This window comes from Panthera leo, chromosome C2 (assembly GCF_018350215.1).
Source record: "Panthera leo isolate Ple1 chromosome C2, P.leo_Ple1_pat1.1, whole genome shotgun sequence".
NCBI lineage: Eukaryota > Metazoa > Chordata > Mammalia > Carnivora > Felidae > Panthera > Panthera leo.
In genome coordinates this window covers 66,529,381-66,544,382 of record NC_056687.1, presented here as the reverse complement: position 1 = coordinate 66,544,382, position 15,002 = coordinate 66,529,381, and the positions used below count along the sequence as shown (strand labels likewise).

The following is a 15,002-nucleotide window of genomic DNA, read 5'->3' as shown; positions in this document are numbered from 1 at the left end:
GAATTAGAAGAATATTGATAAAATGACTATACTACCCAAAGCAATCTATACATTTAATGTAATCTATATCAAAATACCAACAGTATCTTTCACAGAGCTAGAACAAATAATAGTAAAATTTGTACAGAACCACAAAAGAACTGAAAAGGACAAAGAAATCTTGAAAGAAAACCAAAACTGGATGTATCACAATTACAGACTTCAACTTATATAACAAAGCTGTAGTAATCAAAACAGTGTGGTACTGGCACAAAAACAGACACACAGATCAATGGAACAGAATAGAAAGCACAGAAATAAACCCACGATTATATGGTCAAATAATCTTCAAAAAAGCAGCAAAGTATATACAATGGGGAAAAAGTCTCTTCAACAAGTGGTACTGGGAAAACTGGACAGCTACATACAAAAAAATAAAACTGGGTCACTTTCTTACACCATGCACAAAATAAACTCAAATGGATTAAAGATCTAAACTTGAGACAGGAAATCATAAAAATCCCAGAAGAGAAAACAGGCAGTAATTTCTTTGACAATGGCCTTAGCAACATTTTTCTAGATATTCTCCTGAGGCAAGGGTAATAAAAGCAAAAATAAACTACTGGAACTTCGTCAAAATAAAATGCTTCTGCAGAGTGAAGGAAACAATCAACACAACTAAAAAACTAAAACAACAACCTATGTAATGGGAGAAGATATTTGCAAATGACATATCCAATAAAAGGTATTTAAAACATATAAAAACTTCATATAACTCGACATCCAAAAACAAATAATCCAGTTTAAAAATGGGCACAATTTATGAATAGATGTTTCTCTAAGAAGACATACAGAGGGCCAACAGACACATGAAAAGATGCTCAACATCACTCATCAACAGGGAATTACAAATCAAAACTGCAATGAGATATCACCTCACACCTGTCAGAATGGCTAAAATGAACAACACAAAAAACAAAAGGTGTTGGCGAGGATGTAGAGAAAGGGGAACCCTTTTGCACTGTTAGTGGAAATGCAAACTGATACAGCCTTTGTGAAAAATGGTATGAAGATTCCTCAAAAAGTTAAAAATAGAACTATCCAGAGATTCAGCAATTACATTACTAGGTTTTTACCCAAAGGACACAAAACTACTAATTCATAAAGGATACATGCACCCCTAGGTTTTTTCCAGCATTATCCACAATAGCCTAATTATGGAAACAGCCCAAGTGTCCACTGACCAATGAATGGATGTGGTAATATATATACATACAATCGAATATTTCTCAGCCATAAAAAAAGAATGAAATCATGCCATTTGCAATGACATGGATGGAGTTAGAAAATATTATTCTAAGTGAAATAAGTCAGAGGAAGACAAATACCATGTGATTTCACTCAAATGTGAAATTTAAGAAACAAATAAAGGGCACCTGGGTGGTGCAGTCAGTTGAGCATCCAATTCTTGATTTTGGCTCAGGTCATGATCTCACGGTTCATGGAATTGGGCCCTGCATTGTGCTCTGTGCTGAAAACATGGAGCCTGCTTGGGGGATTCTCTCTTGCCCTCCCTCTCTCTCTCTCTGCCCTTACCTTACTCATGCTCTCACTCTCTGTCTCATAATAAATAAGTAAACATTTTTTTAAAAAGAAACAAAAGAAATGCACAAAAGGAAAAAAAAGAGAAAGACAAACTAAGAAATAGATTCTTAACCATAGATAACTGATGATTACCAGAAGGGAGGTAGGAAGGGGGATGGTTGAAATAGAAGATGGGTATTAAGGAGTGCACTTGTTGTGATGAACACTTGGTAATGTATGCAATTGTTGAATCACTATATTGTACACCTAAAACTAATATTACACTATATGCTAACTATCCTGGAATTTTAAAAAAATGTTTATGACTAAACCTAACAAAAATGTGGAAGACCTCCTCAGAGAATTTATAAATGTTATTTAGAGAAATCAAAGAAGACCTAAGGAAATGGAGGGATATAATATATGCCATTGTTCATCAACTGAATGAATCAATGTTGTCATTGTCCATGACAATGAACCAACATTGTCATCCCCCATCTTCGTGGAATATGTTAGTTCTCCCCAAACTAATCTACAAATTCAAAATAATTCTTTTTTTTTTCTTATTTATTGTGTAACTGGAGGTTTGAACCTCTTAATCTCACTTACTTATTTGGCCCATCCCGCCCTTCCCTGGCAACCACTAGTTCTTTGTATTTATGAGTCTATTTCTGTTTTGTTTTCTCTTTTAGACTTCATATGTAAGTGATATCATATTGTATTTGTCTGACTTATTTTTATTTAGCATAACACCCTCTAGGTCCATCCATGCTATCACAAATGTTAAGAGTTCTTTCTTTTCATGGCTGAGCAATATTCTATTTTGTGTGTGTGTGTGTGTGTGTGTGTGTGTGTGTGTGTGTGTGTGTGTTTCATAACTCGGCTATTATAAATGTTACAGTGAATATAAGGATCCATATATCTTTTCAGATCAGTACGTCAAATCAAAATATCAGGAAACTGTCTGTGGAATTTGACAAGCTATTTCTAAAATGTAAGTGGAAATAAAAAAGTTAAATTTAAGCAAGTGAATTGAAGTAGAATAGTTAATCAAATCGAAGAATATTCACTAAGTTGAATACTACATAACAGTGAAAGTAATAAACTATAGCTACATGCAACCTGGCTGAAATTACAAATATAACATTGAGCAAAAGAAGCTATACATAAACAACTGTATATGTATGGTATCACTTTTATAACTGCCCAAAGAACAGGCAAACTAATCTGTAGTGCTTGAAATCAGGATAGTATTATACCTGGGGTTAGTGATTGAAAGATAAAACGGAGGGGGGGGTAGTTTCCATAGTTCTAGTAATTTTATGTTTCTTGATTTTTGTGTTTGTTACATGGGTATAAAATTATTTCATGTGTACACTTAATATTTACATAGTTTATTTCTTTTAATGTAGCTTTTTAAAATGTTCATTTATTTATTTTGAGAGAGAGAGCACATGCTCACACACAAGTGGGGGAGAGGCAGAAAGAGAAAGAGAAAGAGAGAGAGAGAGAGAGAGAGAGAGAGAGAATCCCAAGCAGGCTCCATGCTATCAATGCAGAGCCCAACATGGGGCTCAATCCCACCAACCATGAGATCATGACCTGAGTCAAAATCAAGAGTGGGATGCTTAACCCACTGAGCCATGCAGGCGCCCCAATATGTGTGTTTGTTTAAAGATTTTATTTTTAAATAATCTCTACACCCAACAGGGGGCTCGAACCCACAACACTGAGATCAAGAGTCACATGCTTCATCAACTGAGCCAGCCAGGCACCCCTACACAGTTCCTTGATTTGGTAACATTTACACACATACCAAAAGAGTAAGTAAAATAAAATAGAATAAGGAAGCTTTTTATGTACTAATAAGGAATAATCTTTAGAATAAATTATAAAGAGAGTGAAAAAAGTACAAAAGTGTAAAACATGCTATAATTTGTGTAACAAAAATATGTATTTTCATATTTGCTTATATATACATAAGGAAGAAAATTATGTTACATGTATTTGCCTATATATGTACATAATGAAGCTCTGGAAAGATATAATAAATTAATAAGTAACATTGCTTGCCTCAACTGAGGGGAACTAAATGCCCAAGGAAGAAGAGTGGAAGAAAGATCCTTCATTGTATATACAACTTACATCTTTTGAATGTTAAACCAGCTAAATATGAATTATTCAAGAAAATTCTTAAATAAACAGAATTCAAATTACCTTTATAATGCAATACTACCTTTCAAATTGGGGGTACAAACTTCCCCAAAAGCCAACTCTGATGGATCAAATTTGCTAGATATTTCATAAATTATAGGGTTCTTAAAATATTACTTCCCTGCAACTTAGCTAATATTCCTTAGAAGTACTCTGATGATATTAATTATCAGAACACCACAGATAGAAAAAATAAACTCTGATATAAGTATAAATAATTTAACATCTTTATGTCATAGTCTACCTATTGAATTTTACTTGAGAACCATATAAAACAATTCTATGCTTTCCCCAACTTTGTACAATTTATGATCAGTGATAGCAAGGACTAAAATATAAATGACTTATTTTATTCATTTTCAGATCATGCATCACAGAGATCAAAACAGTTGCTCTTCCATATTTAGCTTTAAAATCAGATTTTAAGGGAATCCAAGGATAATTCCCCAGAAGCAGCTGAAATATCTAAACCTATTTCTCAACTGTTACTGCCTCAAAGATTTTAAGATCAAAGGTTGAAGGTGCCCTAATAAAAAAATAATCTAAAATTTATAGCATAAAATATATAAATTAAATATATATTTGGCATAAGCATAAGAATATATAGAAATTTACATAGTGAAATGACTAATTTAAGAAGGTGTAGAGTTCCAAAAAGTGCTTCATTGAATTCTCCTTTACAGACTTAAGGCTTCTATTTATCATAAGTTTAAAAATATTTCCCCCCTATACAAGAGAATGTGATAGTTAATGATTATTTCAAGTCAAGATAATTTATTTTCAAATTCAAGATGATGAATTTATCTTTGTCAACCACATAGATATCACATTTTTGTCAGCATTAAAATAAGCAGTGCCTATACAATTCCTATGATTTAAACTTATCCAAAATCTGCCGGCTTGCTCTTTTATGTTGCTAACAGTTAAATGTACTTCAGTTGAGATAATAAAAGTATAATTGGAAATCATCACCATCATTTCTTTCCCCCACTCCACAAAGGGCCATGAAAGGAGCCAGAAAATTTCCTTCAATATTCCAACTGTAAGGGGGGAAAGCCTATTCTGTCCATCTACACAGAAGTGTAGGGCCAGATCTACTCAGTCCATTCAAAGAAACAAACAAAATCTTACAAACAGTGAAAGAGAAAAAATCAGTATGTCAATATCTGAGTACATGATATTTTTAGTGGTAAAAAACAGGAATAGTATAACAACTCTTGACTGATCTTTAAATTTTTCAATATCCTGAAACTTCTGTTGTATTACTTTAAAATTTAAGATAATATAACCAAAATTAGATCTAAATAAACTCTATCTAGTTTTAGCAAACATCTAAAATATATATTCTCTCCTCTCAAAATATACTAGGTATAATAAAAATTTCCATTGATGCCAGATCCTAAAATACTGTAGAAATAATACTTATGAATATTACTCAGAATATTGAGGATTAATTATTTAAATAGTATAGTATGCACCCAAACAGAAAAAGAAAAAGCTTCAGGTTAAAAAAAAAAAAAAAAAAAAAAAGAATGTCTGCATAACTGCCATCCTATTTTCTCACATAGCTATAAAAAGAGATTCACTTCATTAAGCTCTGCCCATATAGTGATGATTACATATTAAAGTATTACTATTCAACAATGTAAGTACTATCTTGAGTTCTCAGCAATGACTGCCTGCCTCCATTATTCACCTACCTCAATTTGAATAGTACTTGCTAATCTGTGTAAATTTACTTCTCAGGGGTTTCTTTTCCTTTCATTAACATCAAATTTTCCTGTGATGGCCCTTCTCATTCACTGCAAAGAGTTAGATTGTTTTCCAAATAATAAACAAATATCAGGTTATTTTATAGTTAAATTACAGAGACAGATAAAGAAATACAAATTTTACTTTATCTCCAGGTGGATTATCAATTGAGTAGATGTGAATTATGTTCTAGGACTAATTGAATACAACACTAGACACATTAAAATTTGGTAGTTAGAAATAAAACCTATTAATTTTTCCCATTTCCAATCAATTTTCTCTTTCTCATTATTAATATTTCATTCTAAAATGAGGGAATCTAAATTCTGATCAAATTGTCATTTTTGAAAACATTTAGCTTGAATGTGTAGTACTGCTCAACAAATATTTTTGGAATCTAAAACTTTCTCCTGCTATTTTTTTCATGTAAAAATATTTAAGCAAAAGACTGAAAATGTAAGACACAATTGCCATGATCAAAAGGTATAAAAATACATTTAGTATTTACTTGACTTTCAAATTTTAGGGCATTTTCAGCACCCTGGCCTAGGGGAAAGAACACATCACTGTTGTAGTGCCAGTTTATAGTGAGAATAAAAATGTTAGGAGTTCCCCATTAGTAGATGATTAAATCTATATCAGTTATGAATTTTCTATGAAATAAACTATAAAAACAAGGCTAACATTAAGTTATTTCTAGATATTAAGATAATGAAAAAAATAGTCTTTCAAGGTTAACCTTGAAACCTAACCTTCCTTCTCAGGAAACACTTTTTTCATACATTAAGAAATTGTTTAACTCAGACATTCTTACCGTTCTCGATTAAATTTAAGAGAATGAAGAATAGCTGGCCTTTTTTGTCTAAGGTTCCACAAATGAAGTGTATCATCTGAACTCGCACTAACCAAGGCACCCTGAAACAAAAAGAAGACAAAGTAAGTGAGTGACTTCCTTAAGAGTTTTTTGTTAGGCAAAACCAACAAGCTGATTTGCTCTTTTTTACACTACTTTAAGAGTTACTTGTATCTATATAACCTAGAAATGTAAAGAAAACTATTGTACATACTTCAATCAGGAGGGCTAAGAATGCTGAATAGAAGAAGCAAGTGAACTACTGCTAGTCAGGATGACTAGCTCAAGGAATATGCATTTGCCACTGGAGAGAAATAATTATTGTAGCATCGTTATGGATATTAAAAATTTTTTGTAGGGGCACCTGGGTGGCTCATTCAGGTAAGTGTCCAACTCTTGATTTTGGCTCAGGTCATGATCTTGCAGTCATGGGATTGAGCCCCACATCAGGCTCTGTGCTGACAGTGCAGAGCCTACTTGGGATTCTCTCTCTCCTTCTCTTTCTGCTCCTCTCCTGCTCATGCTCTCTCTCTCTCAAAGTACATAAATAAACACTAAAAAAACCTTAGAAAAAAATTTTTTATATTTTCTTTGGGAAAAACTAAGTTTAATTTTCTCACTTCTCATACTATGTAGCTTTCCAGAAAAAAAAATATCCAACCAAGTTTTAAAATTGCAATCTGGTCATATTTTATATTTTATATTTATATTTTATTCACCATTTGTAAAGATTCTCTGTACAGTTGTAAATTATATATATTTTCTAAAAAGTACATGTGGTATAATTTATTTTCAAGAATTAACTGGTTTCAAGAAGCTTCATCTGTGATAAAAGAAAACACCTTTAATAAAAGAAAACATTTCTCCAATTAGAATTCAGTATAACTACAAAAATAATACAAAGATTTTTTTTTTACATTATGTCCAAATACAAATAAATTATATTTCAAATACACTAGTATGTTTTCTACCTTTTAATATGGCAGATACCATAAGGGCAGATAACTAGCTGCCATGTATGATTTCATAGATATGTATGCTTAAACTATTTACGTGAGCTAGGAACATCTTAAACTATGTCAGAAGTTTTACCATTATAGGTTTCCCAGCTGAAAATGCCAGATCTTGCAGAATCATCATACCCTGAGATATCTAAAATTCTTTTCATATTTTCCAAAGTACTCTGTTACAAGTAACCTTTCATAGTTTATAATATCAACTGGAGATATCAATATGATTATCCCATTTAGATGATCAGATTAACTATAATGAAATTCCCAGAATTTATTTCTTCATTAGGGATTAAAAAAGAGAAGATAGAAATTGTTATAGAAGAACATTTAGATTCCTAAGACAAAAATGCTCATGTATCCTATCATGCTTCTGCTCATATTGTATACCTGTGATTTCAGGCTCAAAGAATAGCTTTTAAAACATCAATCATAATCCAAGAGTATATCCATTAAAATATGTTTAAAATGTATATAATTTGCACATTTATATATTAGTATATAAATACACATGATTAAAAGTATACACTCATATATATTTTTTTAACATGAACCCATAATTACATTCCATGCAATAAAATGTACTGTATACAGGCCTTGAGGATTTTTATGTTTGTTTGCTTGTTTTATGTATAAACTGTCCCCAAATGTTTCTTATAAACAAACTGGAATGTTACTAGGATTGCTTGCCAGTGCTTGATAGGCTAATTTTTTTAGATATAGGATGTTGATCTCCTTTCTAAGGACAATGGAAATTCACTTAGACTAGGGTGGGGATAGAACATGATACATGAAATTAATAAAAATTCTATAAATAGTTATGTGCTATACAAAAGATACAATATGCCAAAGGCAATGGAATTAAAATAAAGCAACATATGTTCAACATCAGTTTACTAGCCAAATAAATCTAAGAAGGAAGTCATAGAATTATTAATTCTATGACAAAAATAGGAAACAATTTATCATTTTGGAGGGACATGAACAGTACCACTGAGCGTAACACCACCAATAAAGATTATAAGACACATAAGAAAGTAAGCACATCAGCAGGTGTCTAGGACTTATTTATAAAAGCAAAGTGAATCTGTAAAAAGCACAAGTAATAAAAATTTGTGAAAAGATTAAAAACAAATAAAAACACCAGCCATGAGGTCAGACTAGAAAGTTTGGAAAAAAGTAGAAGAGCTGAGTGTAAGATGGATCAGGGTAACTAGTTCTGGTTAGATGATGGAAACTGAAGGATGTTAAAGGTTTTCTTTTTACTTAGTTATACAGCACAGAAGTAAACCTAAGGATTTCAAGATGATTCTCAGAGGATCAAAATGAGAGAAAATCACCTAGAAACAAGTTATACCTGCTAGTGAACAGCCATGCAGAAGGCAAAAGGCTGAGATCACTCTACTAAGAGTTACAGAGTAACACTGAGACTTCAAAAAGGTTGGCATTCTAAATACTAATGACAAGTATTATAATAAAATGTTTTTAAAAATTTTCCCTTTTCTTCTTTATCTCCCTCTCTCATTGTGGTATCCCATAGTAAATATGACTATAAGGTAAAATATGCTAGGTTTGTCAATCTTCTGAGAAAGATTTTCAGCCAAAAGAAGTAAAGGGTGGACATTTGCCAACATCACAAATTTTTCATGCCCTAACTATCTCTGATACAAAGCTCTATGAACCATTTTACCCATGTTTATGATTATAAAATTTTTAGAAAAAATATAGGTAAATATATGGAGATAGTGAATAAAATCATCATTCATGTCATAAGGAAACAATCAGCAATAATTCATTTTCTTTTTCTCAAGGCACTGAGTTGAGTCTGCTATGTGCCTAAATTCAGTACAGCACAAATGCTTTTTTATTATTATTATTATTATTATTATTATTATTATTATTATTATTATTGTTTTGAGAGAGAGAAAGAGCACACATGCATGAGTGGGGGAGGGGCAGAGAGAGAAGGAGAGAGAAAATCCCAAGCAGGCTCCATGCTCAGCATGGAGCCGGATGCAGGGTTCAATCTCACAACCACCAGATCAAAACCTGAGAAGATATCAAGAGTTGGACACTTAGGGGCGCCTGGGTGGCTCAGCCAGTTGGGCGTCTGACTTTGGCTCAGGTCATGATCTCACGGTTTGTGAGTTCAAACCTACAAGGGGCTCTGTGCTGGTGGCTTGGAGCCTGGAGCCTGCTTCAGATTGTGTCTCCTCTCTCTGCCCCTCCCATGCTCGTGCTCTGTCTATGTCTCTCAATAATGAATAAACGTTAAAAAAAATTAATTAAAAAAAAAAAAGAGTTGGACGCTTAACTGAGCCACCCAGGCACCCCAGTATGGCACAAATCCTTAAAGCATTTTTGCATTGACTGGCTCACTTAATTGAACACAGCTCTAGAAAACTCAATGACCCACTTAAAATATGAATAAAAATATGAGTCCAGAAGGCTTTAAGAAGTCTTCAACTAATGAAAGATCTGCAACTTTTCTGAGCTTTATAATTAATTACATACTTTGTCTTTAGGAGGCTCTTTATCACCATAGGTCTATAAAAACAGGGATGGAGTAGGGAGTCAATTGTCATAATACCTATGGATATACAAATAAATAAAAATGCATACATATACCAACAAATATGTATAAATATATAGATAGCAGAACCCATAGGTAAATAACTGAAAAGATTATTTCATGAAAGATAAAGGCAAAACATGAAGTTAGTGCTGGATTATAAAATTTAAGTTGGCATGCAGAAAAAAATTTAGTGATCAAGGAAGCAATTGGTTTTAGTAAGTTTAAAAAAATTAAATAATCTGTAAATTATGCTGAATAACAATAACATTCTTCTGGTACGACCTTTTTCCTTTACAATCTAATAAATTGACAAATACTAAAATAGTCTTTTACAAATTTGCATGTCATCCTTGCACAGGGGCCATGCTAATCTTTCTCTGTATCATTCCAGTTTTAGTATGTGTGCTGCCAAAGTGAGCACTGAAATATTCTTTTTTAAGAAATGTGACCATGAATAATATTTCACACATACATATCTTTAAGCATTTAGAATATACAAAATATAACATATTTAAATAAAAATAATATATTTTTATATATCATAATATTAAAAAGATCACATCAACTAATGCAGTGCATATGTGTATGCCTCTGTGATAGTCAAGAAAATCCTTACCTCATTGATCAAGAACTGGAGCTGCAGGACTGCTGCACCACTTTCATGTTGGCAATAACAATCAACTCCAGGTCTCCCGAGTCTAATATAATAAATGTCAAGGATTCTAAGATTTTACTTAGTACTAGTATTAATTAGTAAAGAAAAAACTAACTTACTTAGCATCTAATGTTTTGCTTTTAAGTTATCCTGATTTTTGTAAATAAAGAGTCAAAATATCTTAGTTGATGCAAATAACATTATGTAACACAGGACAACAAAATGGCCAAATAGGACATCTCTTGCACAAATGCCCTTCTTGACAACAACTTGGCATCCATGCACAGACAAAAGTGCCTTCCTGGGAGCTTCCAGATCCATATAGGAGGCTGCAAAACCCCAGTGCAGTCCAAGACTGAAAAGTGTTGTTTTAAGAAGGCAGGCTTACTCCAGGCAACTGATTTACTGACTGTAGTCTCAACTACAGAAATAGAAATAGCTCTGCACCCCCCCCCTCAGAACTCAGCTACAGCCCCCATTCAACTTGGGGTCACCAGAATTTGCTATATGCCAAGAGACCTGGAAGAGTCACTCTTACCCAAATCAGGTGGTAGTCATACAGACCTTACATCAGTTGTGGACTGGAAGTGGTCTTTGAACCAGCTCTAGCTCCTCTTGGGTACAGTGCAGGAGCCACTGGAAGTAAGCCCACCAAATTCAAGCAGACCATAGATTCTTAAACAACCTTGTAACTAGGCTCTAGACTTTCTCAGCCACAGTCTAGGAACAATCTTGCTGGCACAGTGACCCTGTTGGAGACACTCTTGTCTGTGCCCCTAGAGATCCTGAAAGGGATCTATCTTCCTCACAGCAACAGTCTAACAGTCGGCCAGCAGTCCTGAGGGTCCAGAGTCCCAGTGGAGGATACTACCATCTATGCATCTGAAGATCTGGAAAGAGCCCCATATTCTACTCTGGGCCCCTTCCAGCCACAGTCCACAAGTAGGCCTGCTGGCAAGAGGTCCAGGCTGTAGTCACTCCCATCTGTCCTCCCAATGATCCTAAAAGGGCCTATACATGATCCCAGCCTCCTCACGGTCACAGCCAGCCAGCAATCCTGAGGGTCCAGGATCCCAGTGGGGAACATTCTTACCTGCAATCCTGATAACTCTGAAAGGGCCCTATATTCAGTTCCAACCCCTCCAACTGCAGCCTGTGAATAGTCCTGCTGCCACAGGGACCTGACAGGAGACACCTCCAGCCTCAATCCATGAGCTGTTCTACAGGCACAGGGGCTTGGTAAGAGCTACAACTGTACTCCAAAAGATCCTAAAAGGTCCCTATACTCAACTTGAGCCCCTTAAGCCATGATCAGGGACAAATTCAGCCTATTCAGTGACCTGGAGGGAGACATGCCCATCTCTGTCCACAGAGCCAGTCTGAGAATCCTAATCTTTCTTGTGGATTGTAAAACAGCCCTGAGGCTCAGTTCCAGCACCTCTTAGGTACAGTCTAGGGTCAATCCTGCCTACCTAGGGAGCCATCAAGTAAGGAGGCAGCAGTTCTCCCAGGGATCTGATGGGAGCCACACCCACCATCTACCTGATAATAAGCCCACTGTCTACTTACTTACCTGATAACAGGAGCCACACGTAAAGCCTTGTCCAGTACCACCCTACTAACAAAGTACTACAGGCAGTAGTATGCACCCAGGGACCAGAAGTGATCCACACTGGCCTAAGCCCTGGTAACAAGCCCAACCACAGACTCTACCGCAGATCCAGTGACAGCCTTGTAACCAGCTCCAACCCAGCACAACTGTGATTCTAGAAGTAATACTATCAGTCCAAGGAACAGACAAGAGAAGGCCTTTACCTTCCATTCTATAAAAACTGAAAGAGGCATTTGCTCCTGCAAATGCACAGACACCAATGCAAGGCAACATAGATCATGAAGAATTAAATATATATGACACTACCAAAGAGCACTGATAGCACTCCAGTAACAGACCCCCCAAAAATGGAAATCTATGATTTACCCAGAAAAGAATTCAAAATAATCATCTTTTTAAAAAGTGAATGAAAATGCAAAAGGAACACAACTAAACAAAATCAGAAAAACAATTCATGAACAAAATACATTTAATAAACAGAAACTATAAAAAAAGAACCAAACAGAAATCCTAGAGCTCAAGAATACAATGCCAGAAATGAAAAATTTAGAACATAGCTTCAATAACAGGACTGATCACACAAAAGGATTAGCAAACTCAAAGATAAATCATCTGAAATTAGACAGAAGAACAAAAAAAGAGTGAAGAAAGTCTAAGTAAATTATGGGATACCATCAAGCAAGTTGGTATTTGCATCATGAGAGTCCCAGAGAAGGAAGAAAAAGAAGCAGAGAGATTATTTAAGGAAAATAGTTGAAAACTTCTCAAACTGTGGAAAAGACATAGATATCCAGGTACAGGAAGTTCAAAGGAACTCATGGGACACTTGGGTGGCTCAGTCGGTTAAGCATCTGACTTCAGTTCAGGTCATGATCTCACAGTTTGTGAGTTCAAGTTGCATGTCAGGCACCATGCTGACACCTCAGAGCCTGGAGCCTGCTTAAAATTCTGTGTCTCCCACTCTGCCCTCCTCTGCTCGCATTCTGTCTCTCAAAAATAAACAAATATTTTTTAAAAAAGTTTTTTAAAAGAACCCAAGCAAGATCAACCCAGAAATTACTCAGAAAAATTATAATCAAACGTTTAAAGTCAAAGACAAGGAGATAATTTTGAAAGCAACAAGAGAAAAGCAACTTGTCACATACAAAGGAACTCACATAAGTCTATCAGTAGATTTCTCTGCAGAAATCTTGCAGGCCAGGAGGTAGTGGGATATTATATTCAAAGTAGTGAAAGAAAAAATCTGCCAACCAAGAATACTACACCCAGCCAAACAGTCCTTCAGAAATGAAGGAACAATAAAGACATTCCCAGACAAACAATGGCTAAGGGAGTTCATTACCACTAAACTTGCTGTTAATAAAACATGAAAGGGGATTCAAGCTGAAATGAAAGGACATTATGTAACAACATAAAAACATAAAAGTATAAAACTCACTATAAAGAGTAAATAAATACATAAATTCAGAATACCCTAGTATTTTAATGGTGGTATATAAATCACTTTTATCTCTATTATAAAAACTAAGGATAATATTTAAAGAACTGTAGCTACAATAATTTGTTAATGGATGCACAATATATAAAGATGTAAAATGTGACAATTCCATAAATTGTTGGGGGAGGTGAAATAAAAGTGTAGAGTTTTTGTACATGATTGAAAGTGAGCTGTTATCAGCTTAGACTATTATATCTCTAAGATGTTTTATATAAGCCTTATAGTAACCAAAAAGAAAAAAAAATCTATAGTTGTTACATAAAAGATAAAATGAAAGGAATTAAAGTACATAAATATATATATATATGTATATATATATATATATACATATATATATATATATATATATATAAATAACACAAATTAAAAGAGAAAAAAAAGAGGCTGGGGCGCCTGGGTGGCGCAGTCGGTTAAGCGTCCGACTTCAGCCAGGTCACGATCTCGCGGTCTGTGAGTTCGAGCCCCGCGTCAGGCTCTGGGCTGATGGCTCAGAGCCTGGAGCCTGTTTCTGATTCTGTGTCTCCCTCTCTCTCTGCCCCTCCCCCGTTCATGCTCTGTCTCTCTCTGTCCCAAAAATAAATAAAAAACGTTGAAAAAAAAAAAAAAAGAGAAAAAAAAGAACAAAGGACAAAGGAATTAAAAATTCAGAAAATAATTTTTAAAATGGCAATAGCAAGTACTTACCTATCTGTTATTTAAATGTAAATAAACGAATTCTCCAATCAAAAGACACAAAGTGCCTAAATGGATAAGAAACGAGATCCAATGATATGTGGTCTGCAAAAGACTCTCTTTAGCTTTACAGATATACATAGGCTGAAATTGAAGGGATGATAAAGGACATTCCATGCAAATGGTAACCCAAAATATACTGATGTCAGATAAAACAGACTTTTAGTCAAAATCAGTGGCAAAAGGAAAAAGTCACAATATAGTAATAAAGGGGTCAATTCATCAAGAGGATATAACAGTTATAAATATGTATGTACCATCACTGAAGCACCTAAATATTTTTTTTTTATTTTTTTTTATTTTTTAATATATGAAATTTACTGTCAAATTGGTTTCCATACAACACCCAGTGCTCATCCCAAAAGGTGCCCTCCTCAATACCCATCACCCACCCTGCCCTCCCTCCCACCCCCCATCAACCCTCAGTTTGTTCTCAGTTTTTAACAGTCTCTTATGCTTTGGCTCTCTCCCACTCTAACCTTTTTTTTTTTTTTTTTTTTTTCCTTCCCCTCCCCCATGGGTTTCTGTTATGTTTCTC

The 15,002-nt window shown here is 34.5% G+C and overlaps 1 protein-coding gene and 1 non-coding gene across 7 annotated transcripts in view; both read right to left on the bottom strand.

The window, feature by feature from the left end:
• The window catches only part of STXBP5L (syntaxin binding protein 5L), a 382,439-nt gene that overhangs the window by 272,890 nt on the left and 94,547 nt on the right, over window positions 1-15,002 (bottom strand). For all 6 annotated transcript variants that reach the window (XM_042955305.1, XM_042955304.1, XM_042955306.1 and 3 more), the window contains exons 4-5: window positions 10,584-10,665; window positions 6,344-6,444 (exon numbers count right to left, since the gene is read on the bottom strand). In XM_042955305.1, coding sequence (XP_042811239.1) covers window positions 6,344-6,444; window positions 10,584-10,665 — 183 coding nt within the window. The remainder of the gene's footprint in view (window positions 1-6,343; window positions 6,445-10,583; window positions 10,666-15,002) is intronic.
• On the bottom strand, window positions 10,279-10,388 carry LOC122198969. Its single transcript, XR_006193255.1, has one exon. It is a non-coding gene; the product is annotated as a U6 spliceosomal RNA (small nuclear RNA).